This window comes from Chelmon rostratus, chromosome 3 (genome assembly GCF_017976325.1).
Source record: "Chelmon rostratus isolate fCheRos1 chromosome 3, fCheRos1.pri, whole genome shotgun sequence".
NCBI lineage: Eukaryota > Metazoa > Chordata > Actinopteri > Chaetodontiformes > Chaetodontidae > Chelmon > Chelmon rostratus.
The window spans coordinates 17,349,589-17,361,367 of NC_055660.1; the positions used below are offsets into that span (position 1 = coordinate 17,349,589).

An 11,779-nucleotide genomic window follows, 5' to 3' on the forward strand; every position below is an offset into this window, starting at 1 on the left:
AAGTAACAGTGACTCTACAGTCACTTTATGTAGCTTTACCATATCAACTATAACACAGCGTAACAGGCTTTTTTAATGAAAAGAGGAACAATTTAGCTCCAGGTTTCCATCCAAATGTAAAGCAAACTTTAACTGAATTTTCAGAAAATCTGCAAAAGAAGATAAAAAACTTAATGTGTCATTCACTCCCGCTATGTTAGATGCTAATTCTCAGTCATGTCCCACTGAACACGAGGATGTAATGAGATGACATTATAAAAAACAAAACAAAACAAAACAGTGTAGAAAATATGGCATTTCTGTTTGTTTCATGTATTTGTATTTGATTTCTTTTATCTGTCATATCTGTGTGCCACTGTTTTCTCCTCTCGCTGTGAAGTCACATGCTTTACGTACGTCAGGTTTTATTGGCTAAGCCTGTGTCCATTGCACTTTGTCGTATTTTGTTTTGATCAATACTCTGACTTTTCTACCACGGCCGAGCTCTAACTGAAATGTTTGACTCTTTTTTTTAATTTCCACTTACTCACATGCACTAAGTCAATGCGCAAATTGAAAATGTGCATAAACACAGGTTTAAATCTTTAAAACTGTCTTGCCCTGACTTTATTTTCCTCTTTTTTCGAGTGTCTGGTGAACACAGATCATCTGCTTTAGACCATGCCTTAGCTTAACCAAGTAGTTTGACATCAACAAAAATCTCATCACAAGGTCAGCAAACTGGGAACTTTCCAGAGCTTTCAGCCACACCCCCTGCCCTCCATCAGCGGATGGTGTTTGCTCAGTTGTCATGGAAATGATTCAATGATTTACACATGATTTACTGGCATTCACAAAATAAAGGGCAAGGTGTGTTTAGCTGGAAATATGTGCAAACCATCATAGTCTGACAGGTCTGACGTCAGCTGTAAACAGCTCCGTCACAGCTCCTCTACACTGTATTAACCCGCCCTCCACCTCAGATGGGTTTGTCCTGATGAGGTTGGATCATCTGTCTCTTCATCGTTGTCATGGACATCAGAGAAGATCTTGTCCACTGCGGTGGAAAACATGACCTTGACAGCACCTGAAATGTTAAGTTCATCCAATCTGACAGGTCCTCTGTCCGAAACAAGCTCAGTCTGGAAAATGCTGAGCTGCCCATCACTCTGCCTCTACAAAACCTCCCAAACTGCATTTAGAAAATGGAGTTAAGACACTCCACTTCTCCTAAAAACCCTGGTGTGATCCTGTTAATATGTTCTGTGTCCTGTGAGTCCACGATGCTGCATATTAGTCTCCTGGTTCTCTCGGCCTGACAGCTGTAACGCCCTGGCTCCAGCCTTCCCTCCTAGTGGAGGAAAATAGTCTGAACTCAGCTGGACTCGGCGTGCTCTTTCATACTTCAATACTACCTCAACTACTCGCTGCAGCTCAGGGTCTGTTTGTTTAGCAGACAAGAATCAAACACAGTAACATTAAGAGGAAAATAACATTTGGCTTTGCTTTTATCATTGACTGTAGGCCTCACTGATGTGCAGACGATAACAGAATGAAACTCAGATCAGCTCTCAGATTGAAGAAATGCACAACTCAAATCCAAAGTTTCATCGTGTATATATGTATATAAAAAAACCTTCACAATTCTCTGAACTAATTATTCAGTGACATTATTTGTATGTTTCATACAGAGATACAAATGAAAACACAGAAAAGAGTTTACAAACAAAGCAAAACCAAGAACAGACCACATACCACAAAGTTTCAGTGGTCAAAGGGAGCTGGCTAAAATAAATGTTCTGTACCATGTGAATAAATAATGAAATTCATGAAAGGGTCCACTGACAAGTTCATAACAATAAACCAATAAATTAACATTAGAATACAACTGAGGGTTTTTGATATTAAAGAGAGAAACACGAGTGGGCTGAAAGTATTTGAATAGTAATAATTTAGCATTGAGCTGTCCAGTGTGAGTTGTGAAAGTAGAACAACTGTGGGCTGTATAATGGCACCTGAGGGAAGCAAGCCTTCCTCTGAGGGGCCAGATATAGTGAAAGCGCTGCCTCGGATGTGCCCGCAGTCAGAAAGAAAGAACTGAAAGGAAAAGTCCAATGTCAGCTGCATTTCTTTTCAAAAAACATCTCTTGTATTTTCCAGACTCTCAGTCTGTCGCTAACACGGTATCAGTTGCAGGAAATGATAATAGTTGATGTTCTTTTAACCAAGCAGGTTCATGTCTGGCTCTTGGATACTTTGGCAGGAGAGTTTTGGGACTCAAATCTGGCATCAGATAGTTTAATATGTTCAATATGAAGCCATCATGCTGAGTCCTCACTTAATGATAAAATGACCCGCACAGAGTGTAAAAACATCAAGCACATTTCTGGAGTTGCAGTTTGGTGATGCTCACTGAAAATCATTCACCAGAAGAACATCTGTGCAGGTTGCCTGTGCAAGCAGGCGATAATGGCCATCCTTACATCCTTAAATTACATTACATCTCTACCTTTCCATTTAAATACCATATATCCACTTTGATCACGGTGGCCACATTCAGGTTGTCTGTGGTAACTGAGCCAGAGAATAGAGAGAGTCATTTTCGGTGCTTTCAGAGCGAATTGGTTTGGATTGCCCAGTGGGCAGTTGAGCAACAGAGTACACCAAGTCACACTGGAGACCGTTGGCTCTGTTCTTCGCATATGCTACCTTTGAATAGACCACAGAGTCGGAAGCTGCTAACTCAGTGTCTTGGTGGTAGGAATAGTTGGCGTAGAGACTGTTTGGGTCTGCAGAGAAGCGGAGGGTAGAGACCTCTGCAGGTCGGCTCACGCCTTGTTGGTCTTCAAGTCTGATTTCATCATATTCAATATCCTTAAAAGAGGAAACAGTGAGAAAAAACTGCTGTAATAAATGCTGAAAACACCAAGTTAAACAAAATATAAACAAGGGAGCATAAAACGGATTAACACCTATCAATACTAACACCAGTAAAAATGGGACACAGAATAAAATAAAACAATGCATTAAAATAAGTCACACACACACACACACACACACACACACACACACACACACACACACACTCTCTCTCTCTCTCTCTCTCACACACAGACAACAAATGAACAACTTTCAAACTTGTTTTTGAAGGTGCTACTCTGATCTGAGCGGGGAGGTGATTCCTGAGCCCTTAAAGTAAAGGCAGTGTCAGCCTCATTACACACTGTTAGTATCATCTTCCTATTGAAGATGCTGCCAAGATTTGTTCCGCTCTGCTGTTTCTGAAGTGATACTGGAAGATAAGGCGAAGAAGTTTATGGTGACCTGCGTGTGTGATCTGCGCGGCGTCTGGGCTGATACTGATAGCTGTGGGTAATTCGGCCACATCCGGTTTTGGATGTTAAGATGTGTGGTTTATCAAGATGGACCGTCTCTTTGGGATCAGTAGAGACTGCTGCGGGTGTGCGACCAGAGAATTTTAGCTTTAGCTTTGCACAGATAAGATGAGTCAGAGCGATGATACAAGATAATCAACCCATTCTTCCTATTTTTTTAAACAATAATTATAAGAAAGTGAGATCCAATGCAAATTATACAAAATACAGGAATAATACTGAGCTGGACTTGCCTTTAAAAAAAAAGCAAAACAAAACTTAGAGCTGACCCTTTCCAACTCCTTTCCTCATTAATGTTCCAAGATACCCTTTAATAGATATTATACATGACCGATATTAAATAGATTTTTTTTAGCAAAATCTCCTTAAATTTAATTTGGGCTATAGTAGCCTTAGGTCAGATTAAACTCAGTCAGATGCCTCTTTGACCCGCTGTACAGATGTAGTTTGGGACCTCAGTGGCATGTCCAATATCCTAAATTAGCCTAAGCCGTTGAGAAAAGAGTTAGGCATCGAAACTACTTGGTTAGGTTGAGGAAAAGATTTTGGTTTGGGTTAAAACCTTTATTGTTGTGTGCTTTATGCAACTTTAACATTGCAACATGAGTAGCGATCTCCAGGGTGAGGGTCCTGTGCTTGTTCCACCCCACCACATAATTACTTCAGCCGCCAGAGGTCGGCGCCGAACAATAAGCAGGAATGTGGCTGAGACTGTGCACAGTAAACCTATATGGTTGGTTTTCTGGTGAGGTCAGGCTCACTGTCGTTGTGCACACAGATTTTTTTTTGATGAGGTCTTTTGCAAAGACCAAACATTTATAGGTTGTTGTCTCTCGTTGTGTCTGTTAAGCTGTTTGTTTCACGAGCGTCTAGTCTGGTCTTGCACTTCCTGTTTTATTGTGAAACCCTAACTCTCCTCTCGTTTCATGTGTTTTCTGGCCTGTCTGACTGTCTACCCCGCCCTGATTGTCTCCACCTGTTCATTGTGTATATATAGTCGGTGTCTCCCCTTGTCCTGTGCCAGATTGTCATGTGCGTTGTCTCACGTCAGTCCAGCGTTTGCCATTGTCTTGCCATTGAGCGTTTTTGTTTTGCTTTGCCTTTTTTTGAGAACTGAAAACCTTAGCGTCCTTAGTTGTATTTTTGAGCCGTGCGCCTTTGGTTCCACCTTTTTGTAAATATCACTTTTGTTATTAAAATCGGCCTGAAGCCTTTACTCCCATTCTGTCTGTGCCATGCATTTTGAGTCCTGACTGCCTGGGAATTGTGTCACAGGTGTTCTTTGTGTTTACCGACCCTGAGCTCAGCATTGTTAAGGTGTCCTAAGCAGCATTAAAGTAAGAAATGAGAAAAGAACATCAGAGTTATAAGAGAAAATGCCTCGTTTCTGTGGGAGAGCCAACAGAAACCAAATGAATGGAAACTCACCTCTTGTGCGTCTTCTTCCTCTGAAAACACACAGGACCACATTGGTTAATATGTCTGAGGCTGATGTTTTCATGTACTATATGTAATGTGTCTGGTGGTTTGTGGGTCTTACTCAGCTGTTTCATCATCATCTTCCTCATAAGTGTCAGTAGGGCCATCAGTATGGTTATTATAACACAGACACCGACAATCAAATATGGGACACTTCCTGGCCAGATGAACAGGAAGAAAAACTGTATCACACTTTGTCGTACGATGCACAGCTTAGACCTTCCTTCCTCCTTGCTATAAATTCAAATTTTAATCATCTAAAATGTTTCATAGGTCGAGCCAAGACTGACTTTATAAATGACCTGAATGTACAGAGAATACAATTTAATTCAGTTTAATTTGAATTTAATCAAGGATTAAAAGTTATTGAATATGTTTATTGCATGTTTTTTTCATCACATTTAGAAAAATAATTGTGTTGTGGTATCTTTTTCTCTTTTGCTGCAATTTGTAAGCTAAGTTCATATATTTTCATTCATGGTTTTCATTATATTTCATCACTGTGATGTTCGTACAGTAGTATAAATAACTTATTATTTATACTATGCATTTAAATTAACATTAAAATATATATATACACATCTTTATGTAAGGAATATGTATGTAAGTGAAGATGTGTGTTCATACCGGCTCTTGCTATTTCTGATGCAGGAGTTGTTGTAGGTTGAATTATGTGTGACGTAGAAATATCAGTAATAATATCTGAGCTGCTTGAAGACATCGTGGAGGTGTTCACATCAAATGCTTTTGGAGTTGTCTTGGGCCTGGAAGACTCAGCTGACAGACAGAATATTAGAATCAACCATTTGGACAGTAATTACTTTTATTATTACTGACAAAGGAGAGGTGTTTTTCAAATGAATGAATGAAGAGCATAGACTTACCTTCTGTAACTTCAAGATTCACCTCTGTCTTTAAATCAAAGCCAAACTTATCCACTCCACAATAATATTTGTCAGAGTCTGACTTTTGGAGATTAGTGAAGGTCACAAATGCATCTGCTCCGTTGTTAACTAACTTTATCCGATTCCTGTGTTTAGTCTCTCCAAATGCTGCTTTGATGATGATGTGTTTGTTGTCCGAGCATGGACTATAACACCAGTACTTTACGTTAGATTTAACACTAAACCAAGTGTCCCAGTCGGAGCATTTGATCGTCACAGTCTCCCCAACATGTCCCTTTATGTTGAGAGGCTTCATCTCCACAACACTCAGAGCTACAGGCGGACATAAAGGAAACATTGTCATAATGTCAGTGCATGAACAAATTCAGACAAACACACATCTTTTTTACTGTCTATTTTAATATTCATGATGACAAAACTTGACTTTTTTAAAAAATTAAACAACTAAATGATTCATTTAGCAAACACACAAGCAAAAAAAATCATCAAACAGCTGCAGCGTTTATAGACAAGTTACAGCAGATGTGATTATAAAGGAGATAAACTCACCAGAAAGAAGACAAGAGAACGCACATATTCTTATCATTGTGAAAACGAAAGACCACTGAAGCAAGCATACAGGAATGATCAGATCAACCCAACCACAGTCTTTGCAACCTCCCCTTCCTCTTACGCTTTCATACTTTGAAGTTCCTTCCTTTCTTTGACTACACACACACACACACACACACAGGCCTAATGTATGTGTAAGACTGTGTTAGTGTGAACAAAACAGCAAACCATACACATAAAAAAGGAATACATTGTTTATTCAGAAGCTGAACGGATAGCAAAGCTTTGTGCAATAATCAAGTGTAGACACTTGAAACCACCACTGACAGGTTTCAGCAAGATGCACCAACTTCAAAGAGAAATAATTCACAGCATGCTTATGTCGGACATAACTCAAATTCAATGCAAATAAAAACACAGAAGACAACATTTTTTGGCTGCAGTCATCATTGTATTATTGCAGTAAATAAAATCCCTTCATACAAGCAGGAAATGGATTTAAAATCAACCAACGTCATACACTCCATGTCTGATTCCAACCAAAACCCTCGCCTTAGAACAAGAACACAACAAGTGTGCACTCTTGTCTGTTAATTAGAATGAATCCAGATCATTGAGCTGCTGCTTGTCACTTTTAGAGCAGCTTTCTGAGAAAATAAAGACATGCTTCAAGTTGGGGAATAAAAAGAGAAAGTTGTTTAGAGGACAACACATTCAGTGACTTTTACCAGAAGATGTGGGACAGTTGAAACCACTAAGCCAATGAATAAATCATAGTATTTGATACACTCTCTCCGCAAAGACAACCAAAACGGCATTAAGGTTTGTAGCTGCAGGCCCGAGTGAAAAACAGCTGAAGGTTATTTTCCATTTATAGCACAATGAAACAATAAGCTTCAGTCATTATTATGATTATCAGCATTCTTTCATATGATAGTGATGAAATGGCTCTGCAGTGATCATCGCGACACAGGTGAGTGATGTGCGGTTTGGGAGGTTTCGAGAGTGCTGTAGACTGCGTCTTCATCCTTCATGAACAGGTGGAGTGACTGGTAGACTCCATCAGGATCTGCAGGGCCCTGTGAGAACGTGATATGTTTGATTTGTTAGCAACATGTCTCCAAAGGGCATAAATTGTCAAGTAACCTGAACTGGCATTAAGGTGAGTAGCTAGTCTAATGCACAGCGAGACTAATACTAAAGCAGAAAACAATAAAAACAATGACGCTGAAAGATAAAGAAAAGTGAAGCAGGACACTTCTTTAGTGTGCAGAATTCAAGAGATGGGTGAAATATGCATGAATACAAATACTGCATGACAGTCAGAAAGCCCATTTATAAGCACAGGCTGTACAATCCTTTAAGTTGTCATTTAAACAAAATAAAGTGTTTAATCATTTTAATTTTGTAGTCTGAATCCATATCTATATAAGGATGTCAGTTTCCCTCCCTGAGGATCAACAAAGTCTTGTCTTAGATTTCGCTAATCTCGAGATGCAGCTGGTGACAGTCACACATAAATGTCACATGGCAAGTTTTTTCATGAACGGCAGCAGTAAATGATTTAATCTGCGTTTTAAGGGTCTGGATTCTCAACGTAACAACAACGGCCCACAATGCATCTCACATTTAGTAGCTCAACATGAAGTGTACACAACATTTAAATATAGCACTGTGTTGATGACAGCGTTACTTTTTACCGCTGCTCTTAAAAGGAGAAGTTACAGATGAAGGAAAATACACATTTACATGAATACATTTTAGAGATGAACATTCTGCATGAAGAAAGCAGTGCATTAATGAATTCAGTCAGGATGTCAAGCCACGAGAAGTCTTATTTTAAGGAATTCTTGTTTAGTGTAGTAAATTTAATCATAAGCAAATTGATTCTGAACGCAGGGGATGGAATTACTTAAATTATTCATGTTTCTAGATAAGAAGACTGCACAGACCAAGACCTGCACAGAGTCTGGCCAACTGATTTTGAACCTATGACTTTGAAGCCACCACGCTACCTGATGGCTGGTAATGTTTTCCTACAGATGTGCTGCAGTACACATTGGACAACATTATGCAAACAAGCAGGAGGGACGTCACAACTGGGACAGAGTGATCTGCAAATATGCAAAACCTGTTTCACAGGTACAAAAGGATCCACAAATGCATATATATCACTTTACGTGTATTTTTGTGGTGGAACTATTTACATTTGGAAAACCTACAACATTTTTACGTGAAGTTAAAATGTGTTTACAGAGTAAGTTATGCATATTTGCAATTTGCTCTGTATTTTTGTGGATATGACTTTGCACAACACAAAAAAATCCATGTTTGTGGGTAAACAGATATTTGCGGATCACAGTGTGGATTTATATGTTGCCGTCTATGGGTTACAACTATTCATGTCCAGTAAATCATACAGACATACAGTTGCTGCAATATTCTTGTAAATATTGAACATATTGGTGTATATGAGACTTTCACTCCGCACTGGCGGGCGATCGAGCAGAAGCAGCACTACACATGGTTTAAAAATGGCAAAACTCACCTGTCCTGCATCTTGTTGTTGGGTGGTAACGACCACTGAAAAACATGCAGGGAAGCATTCACTCGTCTCACCCACCAAAATAACAATATGCGATTGATAACATCTGTTACAGTGATGGTCGTGGATGTTTTGGTGTCCTACAGACAAACTCTTACACAATACCTGTCATACATACCATGCTATGCTAATCTCAATCCAAGTTTATTTATTTAAGTATTTAAAGAAGAACTGCATACTACATATCTGATATCACTATTCATTTAGTTTTAGAGCCACATTTCGGGGGGTAAAATGTTTGTCACCTATACCATGAATGCCACTGTATATAAAGTTTAGTTGGTTTTTGTGTCTTACTCTGTTGTTTCTTCATCACCTTCCGGGTCAGAATCAGTGCAACCACCACCAAGACTATTATTAATGAAATGAAACCCGCGATGAAAAATGGTCCATTGCCTGGCCAAGGAGAGAAAAAGGAGAAAGATTAACGGGTCAGTCCCACTTTAAACTGCAGCTCACTCCTCACATAGATATGTCAATACGAATCATTTCTGAATGACTTGAAACCTTTAATTACAGAAGAAGAAAAGCAAAAACAAAAGTCCAAATTAAATTCAAATGTTAATTCATCCAGATTTAGAGGAAATAACACAGAAACATTCAGCTTTTGATTTAAAAGCAAAAAGCATTTTTCATTGTCTTTTTGTGTCTTATTGGTCTTTGGAGTTGCGTTCTTTCCCGTTAAGTATATAAATAAAAGTGTTCATGCATCAAGTTCAGGTGAGAGGGCTTCATACCAGCCCCTTGTGTTGTTGTAGGATGGATGATGTGTGACGTAGAGGTATCAGTGATGAAATCTGAGCTGCTTGAAGACATCGTGGAGGTGTTCACATCAAATGCTTTTGGAGTTGTCTTGGGCCTTGAAGACTCAGCTGACAGACAGAATATTAGAATCAACAATTTGGACAGTAATTACTTTTATTATTACTGACAAAGGAGAGGTGTTTTTCAAATGAATGAATGAAGAGCATAGACTTACCTTCTGTAACTTCAAGATTCACCTCTATCATTGAATCATGGCCAAACTTATCCACTCCACAATAATATTTGTTAGAGTCTGACTGTTGGAGATTAGTGAAGGTCACAAATGCATCTGCTCCGCTGTTAACTAACTGTATCCGATTCCTGTGTTTAGTCTCTCCAAATGCTGCTTTGACGATGACGTGTTTGTCTTCCGAGCATGGACTATAACACCAGTACTTTACGTTAGATTTAACACTAAACAAAGTGTTCCACTTGGAGCATTTGATCGTCACAGTCTCCCCAACATGTCCCCTTATGTTGAGAGGCTTCATCTCCACAACACTCAGAGCTACAGGTGGACATAAAGGAAACATCGTCATAATGTCAGTGCATGAACAAATTCAGACAAACACACATCTTTTTTACTGTCTATTTTAATATTCATGATGACAAAACTTGACTTTTTTTAAAAATTAAACAACTAAATGATTCATTTAGCAAACACACAAGCAAAAAAATCATCAAACAGCTGCAGCGTTTATAGACAGGTAACAGCAGATGTGATTATAAAGGAGATAAACTCACCAGAAAGAAGACAAGAGAACGCACATATTCTTATCATAGTGAAAACGAAAGAACACTGAAGCAAGCATACAGGAATGATCAGATCAACCCAACCACAGTCTATTATTAATGACTACCCCCCTTCAAAAGCTGAGGCTCCTCCCTCCTTCTAGATCGACCTGTCCAGGACGCAGGAAGTGACTCAGTGTAAATGAGGTCAGAGTGTTGCTTGGCGTGAGAGCGCTGCAGATAGCAACTATGTCGTCTTCGCTCAGATGTTGATTACTTAACTATTACTGAACAGAAGGCTGAGAAAATAAAAACTGAAATACTGTAGAGAAGATAATACTATTTCAAAGTAAATGTTGCAATAATGTAAACAGTTCAATGGAGAATGTGCATTCAGTGCATTTCAATGGAACAAATGTTGAATAAATTTGAACAGCCAATTAATTGATCAGTCAGTTAAAATTGTGACACTTGCTGTATGTTTTTAAACCAGAATAAAATTAAATAGAATAGACCTAAATAAATGTAAATGTAAATGAATTGAAGGCCACAAAGTACATGAAGGCCACATCTGTTTAGGAAATGTCGCAGTAGTGCAGCAGTGAATGCAGAAGGTGATAAAAAATGAAGATATATATGGAACCCCGACATGAGCGTTTGGCTGAAGAGAAAACCAAAAAGAAACCTGGCAGCATAAAGCAGAATGAAGTTCAACACACAATGATGGGCAGTCAGACAAGCCTGAACTGTTTCCTCCAGAGCAGTTTACACCAGTGTTTATTCAGTTTACAAAAACCATGAGGAAAGATGTTGGTCAGTGACCTTTATTTGCATGATGAAGACAAGATGATGACGAGACGGCACAAACGTCAGTTCAATCAGGAGAGACGAGTGAGTGAAGTAAAGATCATTGTTTGTTGTACAGGTATTGTACGTGACATTAGTGTAGGCAGAGGTCTTTAGGGCTTCTACAAGGACATTTTTAATATTATCAAGGCGTCTGCCCTGAGCAGGAGTCCAGACACTGGCGGTGGTGGTGGATGATGACTCCTCTGAGGCTGATGAATTGATGAATCTGTGAATGGGGGAGGTCGAGGGGTGTGCATAGCATCAGCATGAATGAACTGAAGCAGAGAGAGAGTCGTATTTAAAAAGACAGCAGTGAGATGACTGGCTAACGACGAAGGTGTGTCACTGCACTACTGGATAGATGTGACCAGCTGACATCTCAATCGGCAGCTCTGGACAATGCCAAGCAAGCAAGCAAGCATGCATTGAGTGATGGCAGGATGGTGTGAAGAATGAACTGCAGACCGAAGCGTGTATAA

The 11,779-nt window shown here is 39.3% G+C and overlaps 2 protein-coding genes across 2 annotated transcripts; both read right to left on the minus strand.

Moving 5' to 3' along the window:
• Positions 1–1,579: 1,579 nt before the first annotated feature.
• On the minus strand, positions 1,580–6,446 carry LOC121604077 (CMRF35-like molecule 9). Its single transcript, XM_041933479.1, has 6 exons — positions 6,308–6,446; positions 5,738–6,070; positions 5,481–5,630; positions 4,915–5,010; positions 4,803–4,822; positions 1,580–2,853 (listed from the first exon to the last, which is right to left on the minus strand). Exons 1-6 carry the CDS (start codon positions 6,342–6,344, stop codon positions 2,536–2,538), a joined length of 954 nt encoding a protein of 317 aa, XP_041789413.1. The 5' UTR covers positions 6,345–6,446; the 3' UTR covers positions 1,580–2,535.
• Positions 6,447–6,580: 134 nt separating this feature from the next.
• LOC121604078 (CMRF35-like molecule 7) lies at positions 6,581–10,522 on the minus strand. The gene is made up of 6 exons (XM_041933481.1): positions 10,464–10,522; positions 9,895–10,227; positions 9,653–9,787; positions 9,213–9,311; positions 8,859–8,893; positions 6,581–7,389 (listed from the first exon to the last, which is right to left on the minus strand). The coding sequence occupies exons 1-6, from the start codon at positions 10,498–10,500 to the stop codon at positions 7,270–7,272; spliced, it is 759 nt and encodes a 252-aa protein (XP_041789415.1). The 5' UTR covers positions 10,501–10,522; the 3' UTR covers positions 6,581–7,269.
• Between the last annotated feature and the right edge of the window lie 1,257 nt (positions 10,523–11,779).

What these genes read in the sequence shown, in the direction of transcription:
- LOC121604077 (XM_041933479.1), bottom strand. Translation starts at nt 6,344, where the DNA reads ATGATAAGAATATGTGCGTTCTCTTGTCTTCTTTCTG. An exon ending in GAATCTTGAAGTTACAGAAG is followed by an intron (nt 5,631 to 5,737) that starts GTAAGTCTATGC and finishes TCTGTCTGTCAG; the next exon opens with CTGAGTCTTCCAGGCCCAAG. An exon ending in ATCAGAAATAGCAAGAGCCG is followed by an intron (nt 5,011 to 5,480) that starts GTATGAACACAC and finishes TCATCTGGCCAG; the next exon opens with GAAGTGTCCCATATTTGATT.
- LOC121604078 (XM_041933481.1), bottom strand. Translation starts at nt 10,500, where the DNA reads ATGATAAGAATATGTGCGTTCTCTTGTCTTCTTTCTG. An exon ending in GTTCTCTTGTCTTCTTTCTG is followed by an intron (nt 10,228 to 10,463) that starts GTGAGTTTATCT and finishes GTCCACCTGTAG; the next exon opens with CTCTGAGTGTTGTGGAGATG. An exon ending in GGTGATGAAGAAACAACAGA is followed by an intron (nt 8,894 to 9,212) that starts GTAAGACACAAA and finishes CATGTTTTTCAG; the next exon opens with TGGTCGTTACCACCCAACAA.